This window comes from Sorex fumeus, unplaced genomic scaffold (genome assembly GCF_029834395.1).
Source record: "Sorex fumeus unplaced genomic scaffold, SorFum_2.1 ptg000213l, whole genome shotgun sequence".
NCBI lineage: Eukaryota > Metazoa > Chordata > Mammalia > Eulipotyphla > Soricidae > Sorex > Sorex fumeus.
Window position 1 is genome coordinate 2150631 of NW_026606270.1, and position 13851 is coordinate 2164481.

General features: G+C 49.5%; 1 protein-coding gene across 2 annotated transcripts in view; it reads right to left on the reverse strand.

Annotated features, from left to right (window-relative positions):
* EYA2 (EYA transcriptional coactivator and phosphatase 2) overlaps positions 1 to 13851 on the reverse strand; it is a 201012-nt gene that overhangs the window by 95252 nt on the left and 91909 nt on the right. For both annotated transcript variants that reach the window (XM_056108444.1, XM_056108445.1), the window contains one exon: positions 8305 to 8421. In XM_056108444.1, coding sequence (XP_055964419.1) covers positions 8305 to 8421 — 117 coding nt within the window. The remainder of the gene's footprint in view (positions 1 to 8304; positions 8422 to 13851) is intronic.

Here is a 13851-nt window from a genome sequence, read left to right on the forward strand (position 1 = left end):
TCTATGGAAGGCATTTGTCTTCTCTCTCTCCTTCTCTCTCTCTATCCCCCCTTTTTCTCCCCCCTTTTGGGCATTGTGGTTTGCAATATTGATACTGAAAAGTTATCAAAAAAAATCCCTTTACCTACTTTTAACCCTCAGATCTTGTCCAGCATGATCATTCCCAGCTATTATTGTCATACTGGCCTCTTCTTTATCTTACCTACCCTCAGCCCCCGCCCCCCCTACACACACACACACACACACACACACACACACACACACTTGTGGTTAGAGCCAGGAGTCATTTCTGAGTGTAAAGCCAGGAGAAAGTCCTGAGCATTGCTGGATGTGGCTAAAAAAAAATTGAGAAGTTGGGGGCAGGGAGAGATGTCTCACAGGAGTTCAGCTTTGCTTCTGGGAGGCCTGGGTTCATCTCCATCACCACCGATGGTCCCCTGAGCAACAACCGGGGTCACCCCTGAGCACAGAGAGTCAGGAATAGCCGCTCCAACACAGCTGGGTGTGATACCCCAACACCCCATAAAAAGTGTTTAAATCCGTTGGCAATACTGAGAACGACAGAGACTTTTCATTAAAATCCAGCTGTGGGAAAGAGGAAAATCTGGCCTTGGGGGGATGGGGGCCTTCATGGGAGGCGTGGGTGGGGCTGCCTGACTCTCAACCCCCAGTGCCAATGGGGGCTCTGGCCCCCTGCTTCCTCCCCCTCCCTGTCACCTGCTAACTGCCCCCTTCACCCCGTTATTTATAAAACTTGGGTACCAGAGAAGGTACCATCTGCATAACCATTTAAAAAGCCACAATCTATGATTCGGGATGAAGTGATTTCTTTCCTCTTTGCCATTTGTTTCTTTTCTTTTTTCTTTTTCTTTTTTTTTTTTTTTTTTGCTTTTTTTGGTCACACCCAGCGATGCTCAGGGCTTACTCCTGGTTCTGCACTCAGGAATTACTTCTGGCGGTGCGCAGGGGACCCTATGGGATGCCGGGGATCGAACCTGGGTTGGCCACATGCAAGGCAAACGCCTACCCCGCTGTGCTATGGCTCCGGCCCCACCATTTGTTTCTTGTTTGGGTTTTGACTTCGCTTCTTCCCTGCTTTGCTAGTCCCCGCTACACAGGCTCATCTGCACTTGCCCTTTTGTTTTTGGTTTCTGACTTTCTGAGTCATGGGTAGGAAAGTCTTCTCTAAGGTTGTACACACGTCTGCTCATTTTTGTTCTAGGTCTTTCTTGTTCTTTTCTTCTGACTGCTGAGTGTCATGGATGTTGGTTTTCTGGATGTATTGATTTCCCTCCCCCCAGCTGGCTAACTGGTGGTTCCAACACCATTCATCGAATATCCATCTTCCCCCAGTGAATCAAAACACCATCTGCTCCAAGCATAAGTCCCAGAAAGGTTCTCTGGACCACTCAGTCTCCTTGACTATTTCACCAGCCTGTTCCTGTTCCAGAACATTCTGTCGTAAGTGCATTTTCTTTTCTTTTTAAATTTTTTTATTAGTGAAACACCATGAGGTACAGTTGTAGACTTACAAATTTTTGTGCTTGGGTTTCAGTTATACAAGATCAAGTACTCATCCCTCCACCAGCACCCATTCTCCACCACCACGGGTCCCAGCATCCCTCCCACCCCCCATTTCCCCATCCCACCCTGCCTCTGAGGCAGGGCATTCCCTTTTGTTCTCTCTCTCCTTTTGGGTGTTGTGGTCTGCAAAAGAGGCATTGAGTGGCAATCATGTTCGGTCCAGAGTCTACTTTCAACATGCATCTCCCATCCTGGGAGGATCCTCCAAACACCCTTTATTTGGTGCTCCCTACTCTATCTGAGTTGCCTTTTCCCCTCGCATGCCCGGCTGGCCTCTAAGCCATGGAGCAATCCTCTTGGTATTTATCTCGGCTATTCTTGGGTATTAATCTCCTATTTTGTTACTTTATGTCCCCCAGATGAATGCAATCTTTGTATGTCTGTCCCTCTCTTTCTGACTCATTTCACTTAGCATGATACTTTCCATGTAGTAGCACTTGTATGTAAATTTCATGACTTCATCTTTTCTAACAGCTACATAGTACTCCATTGTATAGATGTACCGAAGTTTCTTTAACCAGTCATCTGTTCTCAGGCACTCAGGTTTTTTCCAGATTCTGGCTATTGTAAAGAGTGCTGCAATGAACAAACAAGTGCAGATGTCACTTCAACTATACTTTTTTCCTGTCTGGGATATATTCCCAGGAGTGGTATTGCTGGGTCAAATGAGAGCTCAATTTCTAATTTTTTGAGAATCGTCCATACATGTTTTCCAAAAGGGCTGAACCAGTCGGCATTCCCATCAGCAGTGAAGGAGGGTCCCTTTCTCGCCACATCCGCGCCAGCACCGGTTGCTTTTGTTCTTTTGGATGTGGGCCAGTCTCTGAGGTGTGAGATGGTATCTCATTGTGGTTTTGATCTGCATCTCCCTGATGATTAATGATGTAGAGTATTTTCTCATGTGCGTTTTTGCCATTCGGATTTCTTCTTTGAGAAAGTTTCTGTTCATTTCATTGCCCCATTTTTTTTATGGGGTTGGATGTTTTCTTGTTGTGGAGTTCAACCAGCAATTTATATATCCTTGATATCAACCCCTTGTCAGATGTGTATTCGGCAAATATCCTTTCCCATTCTGTAGACTGTCTTTGTATTTTGGTCATTGTTTCTTTTGAGGTGCAGAAGCTTCTTAGTTTAAGATAGTCCCATTTATCTATCTCTGTTTTCACTTGCTCGGCCAGTGGCGTGACATCTTTGAAGATACCATTAGCTTCAATGTCATGGGGGGTTTTGTCAACTTTGTCTTCAATGTACCTTATGGATTCCGGTCGGATGTTGAGGTCTTTAATCCATTTTGAACTTACTTTTGTACATGGTGTTAGGCAGAGATCTGAGCCCATTTTTTTGCATGTAGCCATCCAATTTGGCCAGCACAATTTGTTAAAGAGGCTTTCCACTTCACATTTCTTGCTCCTTTATCAAAGATTAGATGATCATATGATTGAGGGGAGATGTCAACCCTGTTCCACTGGTCTGCAGCTCTGCCTTTGTTCCAGTACCATGCTGTTTTAATTATTACTGCTTTGTTGTAGAGCTTGAAGTTAGGCAGGTTGATTCGTCCCATTTCCTTTTTCCCACGAGTTGCTTTAGCTATTCATGGGGGCTTATTGTTCCATATGAATTTCAGGAGTGTTTGCTCCATTTCTTTGAAGAATGTCATGGGTATCCTTATAGGGATCTCATTGAATTTGTACAATGCTTTGGGAAGTATTGGCATTTTGACAATGTTAATTCTCCCGACCCATGAGCAGGGGATATCTTTCCATTTTCTCATGTCCTCTTTTATTTCCTGAAGGAGCATTTTGTAGTTTTCTTTGTACAGGTCCTTTACTTCCTTAGTTAAGCTGATTCCTAGGTACTTGATTTTCTGGGGCACAACTGTGAACGGGATTTTTTTAATGTCACTTTCTTCTCTCTCACTGTTTGCGTATAAGAAAGCCATGGACGTTTGGGTATTGATTTTATAGCCTGCAACTTTACTATACAAGTCTATTGTTTCTAGGAGTTTCTTGGTGGAGGTTATAGGGTTCTCTAAGTATAGTATCATATCATCTGCGTGTAAGTGCATTTTCTAGGCTGTGTTCCAGGAATATTGACTACCCCATCTCTCTCCTGTAGCACGTTTCTAGTTTCCTAGGAAGTCAGCTTCATAAGACCCCCTTGCATGTGAATCCTCCATGGAGAAACTGCTTTCCATGTATCTGATGGGAAGACCCACCAACAACGTGAAGATAGGGGTCTGGTAAGACAGGGACCCCGAGACACTGCAGGTGAGGGTTTAAATGAGGTGGATGACTTGGGAAGGTCAAGTCAGAGGAACCCATCACACTGCAGCATGGGGCGTGATGCCTGACCCCAATTTCTACTTCTGAAAATTGGCCCTCAGAGGTGCATGCAGAGAAACAGAGTGATATATAGGGAAAATTGTTCAAACCTGCTGGGTGGTAACTGCAAAAGACAGGAAAGAGGCGAATGACAACTGGTGAGATCATTCACTGCCTGTCATTCAAAGGAATAATGGGCACTTGTGAAAAGAATGAGGAAACGCTTTCTCTAGGCTTACTGAGAATGTTCTGAGCCGAACCTCGAAGAAAGCAAAATGCTCGAAAGGTATGGATTGCTCAAGCATCGGTGGGCTCAGAAAAAGGAACAGAAACAAGCGTTCCTGCCCTGATGGAATTAGTTCTTTCCAGAGAGGCCACATGCTGTGAAACGTCAGGCGAGCAAGACAGAAAGCAACAACAATCCCAGTGCAAACCATGGTGCAGAACAGAAGAAACAGCTGACTGAGATGTGCAAATTTGAGAACTACGCTTGAAACAGGAGATAAAGGGCGTCTTGATGGAAGGGGGAATGTCCTGAATTTGGAAACCAGGGGCAAATTTGAGGCCAGCAAGAGAACAGGCTGTCCCCAGGAGCCTCGGCGTGTATCTGCAGTAGAATGCTAACTGATGCTGGGCAGATGAGACATCTCTCTGTGCCTCAGTGTCTCCTAGATGAGATGACCGATGCCAGCCCCCAGCCTTGGCGGGCGCCAACCCGCAGCTTTCTAGGGAAAATGCTGATGTCCATCACCCCTCCTGCTCTCGCTGACCCCTAAGATCTCAGTGCCCAGAAGGCGGCTCTCACATTTTTGTTGGTTTTTTTTTTTTTGACAACATGCAAAATGACAAGACTGGAAAACTGACTCATCGGCTCATTGTTATCATCACTTCAGGCTGACAAATCTTTTTATTTTTGGTTTTTTTTTTTTACCAGCTATCATGAAGGAAAACAACAGGACCAGGACAAGGAGCCCCCAAAAGATGAGTGACCGCCCCTTTGCCCCACATATAGGCCAGCAGATGCTACTTCTGAGACCCTGGGTAATGGGGAGGAGCTGGGTGGATGAAAAGAGGGGGCAGAGGAGAATCAGATGGGAAGCTTCCTGGGGCCCAAGGGGCAGAGTCAGACACTGGGGTTTGGGCCCCAGAGACATTACAGCAGGTGGGGCACTCGCTTTGCAGCACTGGCTATGGTCCTTGGAGCCCCCCCAGGACTAATCCCTGAGCACAGAGCTTGTGCTCTGTGTATGTCTTGGGCACTGCTAGGTGTGGTCCCCAAACAAAAACAAACTAAAAACACTGGGGTTCTTCCATTCGTTTCTAAGGCCAGTCCCAAGAGATGCGGAAGCGAAATCTTCTCTCTGCACAGCTCCTGGACAATCTGCTAATGTCCCAACCAGCGGCTCTGAGTCCCCCGTGGACTTGCCCAATCCAATCCATCCCAGCCAAACCAAAGCCGTGCCGAGTCATGGCCTCCAAGCCCTGTGTGACTCGGCTGCCCTCTGCTCCCAGCTCTCTCCTCCTGCCCCCTGACTGTGAACCAGTCGCACTGGTCTCTAGGATGGGCCTTGGACTTTTCTTCCAAGTGATGGACAGCACAGAACAGTGGCCTACACGGTAAGAGGGTGTTTGAGCTATCCCCTGACCCCGAGAGCTGAACCTCTAAAATCCATCAAGAAATAACACAACTTGCCTTTTCAGCAGATCTGAGTGTTGGGGTAAAATCCCAAATAATAATGGGTCTGGTGTCAAAATATTGAATGTGATCAAAGTAGAGAGAGAGAGAGTAATGTGGAAATCATCTGCCACACAGGTAAGGGGAAGGTGTGGGATGGGGGTATACTGGAGTTGTTGGGGGTGGAGAATGAATGGGCACTGGTGAAGGTAGGTGTGTTTCATTGTATGACCGAGACTTAGACCAAAAAGCTTTGTAACTGCTCTCACGGTGATCCAATAAATAAAATTATAAAAAATGAAAAAAAAGTAAGGTGGAGTTCATGCACATTTCAATCAGCTAATCAGTGGCTGAATAAATAGCAGTACTCCTACATAAAAAAAAGAAATACCACAACTTAGGCCGAAGAGATATACAGTGGAGAGGGAATTTGTCTTACATGCAGCTGACCCAGGTTTTATCCCCAGCACTGCATATGGTCCCCTGAGCACTACCAGGAGTGACTCCTGAGCACAGAACCAGGAGGAAGTCCTGAGCACAGCTAGATGTGGTCCAAAAATCAATGAAAATAAAATAAAACATAAATAGCATAAATTAATAACATCCCCAATTTTTGTCGACTTTTTTTGGGGGGTCACACCTGGCAATGCTCAGGGGTTACTCCTGGCTCTGCACTCAGGAATCACTCCTATCAGTGCTTGGCAGACCATATGGGATGCTGGGGATTGAACCCAGGTCGGCTGCATGCAAGGCAAATGCTCTGCCCACTGTACTGTTGCTCTGCCCCCTCCCCAATTTTATTTCTAAGTCATATTTAGCTACATAAAATGTTTTTGAGAGACTATACATGTGAGGCTCAAGACTTAATTCTGGCTCTCTGTTCAGGAATCACTCCTGGCAGTGCTCAGGGGAGCATATAGGATGCCAGGGATTGAACTCAGGTTGGCTGTGTGCAAGGCGAATACCCTACCTGCTGTACTATCACTCCGCCTCCCCAATTTTATTTTTAAGTCAGAATTAGCTACATAAAATGTTTTTTGGGGCCATACCTGTGATGCTCAGGACTTACTCCTGGCTCTCTGTTCAGAAATCACTCCTGTCAGTGCTCGGTGGACCATATGGGATGCCAGGGATTGAACTCAGGTTGGCCTCATGCAAGGCAAATGCTCTACCCACTGTACTGTCGCTCTGCCCCCTCCCCAATTTTATTTCCAAGTCATAATTAGCAACATAAAATGTTTTTGGGAGACTATACGTGTGAGGCTCAAGACTTAATCCTGGCTTTCTGTTCATGAATCACTCCTGGCAGTGCTCAGGGGGACCGTATGGGATGCTGGGGATTGAACCAGGGCCAGCTGTGTGCCAGGCAAGTGCCCACCCCGTTGTGCTATCTCTCCAGCTCCAGAATTAGCTCCTTTTCTAAGGAGGACATCCAGACAGTCACCAGGCCCAGGAGAGGATGCTGGACATCACTGACGGTCAGGGAAATGCAGCAGAGACCACAAGGGCTGTCGCCCAGCCCTGTGGGGAAGATGGAGGGGAGCAGGTGCCGAGGGCGAGAGGGGAAAAGAAGCCTTGGTCACTGCCACCAGGAATGTGAAGAGCACAGCCACGGCGGATAGCCACAGGGCAACTCCAGACACGTACACACAGGCCCAAACCCGACAACCCTGCTCTGAGACCGGACGACGGAAAGGGAACCGGGCCCTGATGTGCTCTGTGCCAGCTCATGGCCATGCTATTCACAGCAGCAGAGCGCCAGCCGCGGGGGAGGGGGTGCGGGGGTGGGCAGGACTAGGAAGAAGGGTGAGTGCCTGTCGCCTGCGGCCACAGGGTGGATCTGGAGCTGGAGCCCAGGATGCCACACGAGACAGTCAGAGCTGGCCTCCCAAGGAAGACAGAACAATCCAAGGCTCCAAAATGAATTCACAAACATAAAACAAACAAACAAAAAAGACAGAGTGGCAGAGCATGGGTGAGGAAGGGATAAGGTGTGCTTAGGAACACAAACATGGTTTGGTTTGTTTGGTTCTGAGCCACACCGGGTGGTACTCAGGGGTGACTCTTGGCTCAGTGCTCAGTCATCACTCCTGGAGGGCTTGGGGGATCATAGAGGAGGCTGGGGATTGAGTCTGGGTCAGCCGGGTGCAAGGCAAGTGCCCTCCCCACTGTACTATCACTCCCTTGTAACGAGCGGTCAGTAAGCCTCAGCAGTCTGATGTAAGGAGGAAGAAATAGGTAACAAAGAACTGGACACTCATAAATGTTTCAAAGTAACACCCGGCAGCATATTTTTATACTCTGTAACAAGTTTACCAGATACAGATACACACCCACACCCAAGATACAAAAGACACACAACCACAAGGACAGACACCTTCCCTCCCAAAGACAAGCCTCGGTTTTTTATCTTGTACATTCCCCAGGGCTGTCTGCAACCCTCCAGCATCACTGCTCCCAAGAGCTGGTGCTGATGACGGGATCCAGGGGTCCAGCCTGACCCAAACACGTCTTTTCTTGCTCCATTCCCCTCACCCCCTTCCAGAGGTCACTTGTTGGCTGCCTCCCTCCAGCCACACAATTGCCACAAGGCAGCTCTCATTAATTTTGTCTCTCCTACACTCCCCCCCTTCCCAAATAGATAAGGTCCCAGCACACAGTAGGTGCTTAATCCCTCTGTCTTGCTATCTGGGCAAGCGGCAGCGAGGGGCGGGCGGGACTCACCGTGCATCTGGTAGGCGTATGGGCTCTGTCCAGCAGCCGGGGTGCTGAAACTGGAGCCATAGCCGAGGAATCCACCCTGGCCCGGGGAATGGTTCAAACTGTCTTCTGTCTTGATGCCTGGAGGGAGGAGAAAGAAGCATCAGCACCTGAGATTTGGGGCTGTCCAGGGAGCTGCCAGGCTGACACAGTGTCTGGTGCAGTGGTCCCCAGGTTGGGCAGCGTAAATTGGAGACCCAGGAGCCGGGGGGAGATGAGCCATGCTTTCTGATTGCTCCACAAGTTTTTTTTTTTAATAGATGATTTAAATTTTTTTTTCTTTTTGGATCACACCTGGCGATGCTCAGGGGTTACTCCTGGCTCTGCACTCAGGAATCACTCCTGGCGCTGCTCAGGGGACAATATAGAATGCTGGGAATTGAACCCGGGTCAGCTGCGTGCAAGGCAAACACCCTACCCGTTGTACTATTGCTCCAGCCCCTAAAAATTGTTTTAATGAATCATCATGAGGTGCATGTACAGACTTACAGACTTTCATGATTGTGTTTCAGTCAAACAATGTTCAAGTACCCATCCCTCCACCAGTTCCCATTCCCCACCCCCAATGTTCCAGTATCCCTCCCTCCACCCCCTCCCACTTCCTGTCTCTGTGGCAGGCACAATCCCTCTTACTCTCTCTGCCCTTTCGGGTGTTATGGTTTGCAATACAGGTACTAAGCAGCCATCATGTTTGGTCCATAGTCTACTTTCAGCACGCATCTCCCATCCCGAGTGATCCCTCCAGCCATCATTAATTCAGTGCTCCTCTCTCCATCCCAGCTGCCTTTCCCCTAGCACATGAGATCGGATATCAAACTTTTATTGCACAAGGTTTTTTTTTTTAAATTTAATTCTTTTTTTTTTTTTGCCGCACAAGTTTTAAAGGGAAATTGGAATCCGGCATGTTTGTTCAAAAACCAAGAGACTGCACCCAAGAAATGTGGACGCGGGTATGCTTTTGATCAAGGAGACAATGGAGCAATGCCAACCTGTGTTCCCGGGGGGCAACGTCCTGACCCCAAAGTGTTCCAGTTTGTGGGGGGCGGCTGGGGCACCATAGGCCCCTATGTTCCTGGACACACGAGGTTGGTTTAAAGCCCCAAGTTTTCACCACAGCTACACTTTGTTGTCTCGCGTCCTAAGGACCTTATGGAGCATGGAAGTCGGGAAAGGGGGACGGCCACCCGGTGAGGGTCCTGTACCCCTCTGAGCTCTGCTTCCTGCCTGGCCCTCAGCATGGAGAGCGTGGAGCCTGCCTTCCATGGGCGAAGGTGACCCGTGAAGCCTCCTTCCACAGATGAGGTCAGGCCACTGAGCCTTGCCACATGACATGGGCCACTGGACCCTGCCACATGACAAGAGGCCACTGAGCCCTGTCACATGACATGAGGCCACGGAACCCTTCCATGCTCTGCTCTTCTCCCATGGGAGGGTGGTGGCTTATGCAAATTTCCAGTTACAACCCAGTCCCCACTCAGGCAACCTGTGTCCCCAAAGCATAGGTCCCAGGTCCATGAGCATTAGCTCAGGAGGAGGTTCCCACGAGGGAAGGGGTTGCGCCATCATTAAGAACCTATGTTCAGTATTTTGATGGCAAATGTAATGAATGACTTGACAGTAGAAAATCCAAACAGTGCCAGAGGTCGCGTGTGTCCGTGACCCCAGAACTCCTACTCTCGTTCCCACGGCAACGGCCATCATCAGCACCCGTGCTTTCTTCTGGGCTATTTTTTTTGCATTTTGTGCACATAAAAACCAATCCGTATAGAATGTGTGTGAAAACTGCATCCATACACAGACATAACACACATTCTTCTTTTAAAAATGTTAATAGTAACTTTATAGTAGCTGAGTCCACCAATTTCTTGATTATTTTTGTTGTTTGTGTCACACCTGGTGGTGCATGGGGCCAACCCTTGGCTTGGTGCTCAGGGGGTGTTCATGCCAATGCCCAGGGGATTCCCATGGTGCTAAGGGGGAACCGGCAGTGCTGGGGGCCAAATCGGGGTCTCCCTCATGCAAAGCACGTGTCCCAGTCATTTAAACCATCTTGGTCTCTCCACAGCACATATCAGATAGTCACAGATATTTCTAAAAGGTGTTTGATGGGAGAGCCACAAACTTCCCCTAAATTAAATGAGCGTCTGCTGGTGCTCTGTTCTAGAGGAACCATTGAACTCAGCACCTAGGGCCAAACTATCTGACCCCTGCTGAAACGGCACGTCTTTGAACACCACTTTGAGTGCGGGGATGGTTCTGTAATGATGGTTAACTTGTGAGGGCGGGCCTCAGGGATCTGAGACAGAAAGAGCTTCTCATCAACCCCAGTGTTTGCAAGCAGCCTCCCGGATGACAGGACATGGGGTCTTGCAGGGATGGGGGAGAGCCAGGGTTTAGGGCGGATGGGGCCAGATATGGGATGGGGGAAAGGTGAGGAAGGGGTTAGCGAGGCAGGCTGGCCTCTGAGGCTGATTCTCAGCTGGCCCGAGCTCCCATCCCAGTCTGGCGTGGAGACATGCATCGCCTAGACAAGTCCCCTCTACTTGAGGTGCCTTGATTTCTCTCAGGAATAAAGTGAGGGACTGACCCAAATTCAGCCTCCCCAAGTCTGATCACTTGTGCTCCATCTTCTTGGGTGTTCCGGAGCCCTGGAGGCCCTCTATTACGATTCCTTTCCTCCGTCTTTAAAAATCCACTTGAATCCAAAACTCTCTCTCTCTCTCTCTCTCTCTCTCTCTCTCTCTCTCTCTCTCTCTCTCTGCTTGGGGGAACCTCTGGGATGCAGGGAGGGAACCTGGGTCAGCCTCAGGCAAAGCAAGCTTCCTCCCGGCTGCATTATGTCTGTCTTGGCGTGTCCCACAGAAAGCCCAAGCAACCAGAGTCACAAGTCTGTGCCTGGTTTTCATAATGCAGGTTTATAAGAACAGGCAGCTGCAGCGTTCTCCTGCACGCACGAATGATCAGCTCGGGGACCCCAGCTGGGCCCAGAGCCTGTCAGTGCAAGCGTCTCTGAGCCCACCTGCCGCATGCCTACTCCGCAGTTCTAAGAGAGATCTCTGCGTGCTCTTAGACATATGCTGGTGGCAGCTGAGGACTCGGGGGCTCGGGTCACTTCATGCTGAAGGGAAACCCCGGCTCCCTAAGGCCCAGAAACTTCTCAAGAAGAAAAGTACCACCACCCCGTGCCTTTCATGGGCAGCCTCCAGGCAGACAGCTCTGTTCTCCGAGCGACAGTGGGAAGCTGTTAAGGGATTCTCTGCATGAGACACGGCAAGTCTACCGCATGCTTCCTGCGTTTCCAATTTCACATCGGAGGCCAGTGGATTCCCTTTTTGTCTGGGCAGCTCCCGGTTCCTTGTTAAGGAATCCAGACACACCAGGGTAGGCTCAGAACCAGGGTGCAGGTAGCAGTGGCGTCCCACAACCCGAAGTGGGGGGGCCCTGTGCCCTCCATACCGGTGTGCCTTGTTTGCGTGAGGGAAATGGCTGAAGAGATGCGTGTGGATTCTGGAGGCTTCGAGATGCTCAGAGATCCCCCCTCATTGCCCTGGAAATCAGCACATCGATGCCACACAGTTGTTCAGGCAGAGAAAGGGGCTGTTAGTCCAACAAGCTTTGCCCCCCAAAGACCTGCCAGCCAGGCTCTACTGCAAGAGACCAGGCCAGGCCAGCAGAGCGCCAGAACCCTGAGGAAGAACAACTACTTCAGCTTGAAACAATGGATTTTGGGGAACTACAGACACATGGAAGGGGGCACAGATCACGGAATAATGCCATGTGGTGAAATGGATGGACTGGAGCTAAGGGCCTGGGGTCAGTTCACAGACCTACTGTAGAAACACAGTGGCTATCCAAATAATTAAAGCAAATTAAACGCTCTTGGGGCTGGAGTGATACCACAGTGGGGAGGGCATTTGCCTTGCATGCGGCTGACCCGGGTTCGATTCCCAACATCCCAAATGATCCCCTAAGCACCACCAGGAGTAATTCCCGAGTGCAGAGCCAGGAGGAACCCTTGTGCATCACCGGGTGTGACTCAAAAAGGAAAAAAAAATGCTCTTAGGACAAGCAAACCTTGAAAACAAGATGTGAGAAGTTGTAAAATGAAATGTAAAATAAAGCTGCAGGGGTGGGGGTGAATGGGTGGGGGTTCGGAGGGTAGTAGGCCACAGCTCACTAGGCCATGGGTGATTCTGTGTGCCTGGATTCATGAGTAAAGTTTTACTGAAACACAGACTCTAGGGCAAGCAAAACCTGATGTTTCCTCTCAGGTTCTGTAGAGGGCGAGTCTGTCGAGCCCTGTTCTATATGATGAAATGCCAACATGTGCCAGGCGTCAGACAGGCTACAGGTCTCTGAGGAGAAAGGGAGGTCACCACCCTTTATTTCTGATTTTATTTTAGGGACCACATCTGGCAGTGCAGGGAGCCTGGAACCCTGCCTGGTGATGCCCGGCCCCATGGTATGGGTGCATGCCCACCCCCTCTAAGGTGCTCAGGGGCTCCCAGGCTGATTCCCATGAGTGCACAGGGACCCAAACAGTGCCAGGAAGTGGACTGGGGCCTTGAACATTGCCTGTGCTCTATTTCCCACTGAAGCTGTGTTCCTCACGTGTGTGTGTGTGTGTGTGTGTGTGTGTGTGTGTGTGTGTGTGCATATATGTAAGGTTCCCAAGTGATGTTCAGGAAACCAGGGGACTCTTGGTGGTTCTTGGCCAGCGAGGCCCTTACTTCACTGTGCATCATGAGGACAGTGATACTGGGGGGGTGACCTGGGACTTGCAGGGCAGTGCTCGGCCCCCCCCCCCCCCAGGGCTGCATCCGGTAATGCACCATGCTTGAGAACCCACCTGGTGCAGGAAGTGGAAGAGGTTATGCTGTCACCTCAGCACTCTCTCCGTTTCCCTGACCTTTATTTCTTATTTCTTTAAGCCGGATGCGGTCAGCTCACCTGTGCTTTACATGATAGTCCTTAAGCTTCTACTTCTGTCTTAAATTGAGAGGAAAATGAAATCCACTCTACGCTCCTAACCTCCTTGCCTCTAGTTGGCTCAATTGTGTTCTTCCCTCTCAGCTATCTAAACAAAGGCTATTTGCCAAGGAACAAGGGGGGAAAAAGTCTCCTAACAAGATTCAACAAGGTCCTTCCAGACAATGAGCAAACACGGCTTGCTGGGGCTTCGGCGTCTGGGAGGGGAAGCGGCTTGTCCTGCCTGTCACTCTCCAGTGACAGGGACGTTCCGGGCATTGGCTTCTACTGCTCAGACAGGCCTTTCGCATGGGCTGGCCCCAGGAGCGCAGCTCTTCCTGTAGATCAGGGGCTGAAAAATTAGGGCCTGAGGGTCAAACCTGGCCCACTGCTTGTTTGTGTCAATAAAGTTTTATTGGAACATGGGCACACCCATGAGCTTCCATGCTGGTGCACAAGTTCCTGTTGCAATAGCAGAGCTAAACTGAAACGGTTTAGTCCACAAAGCTGAAAAGACTCGTGACTTGGCCCTAATAGAAGTGA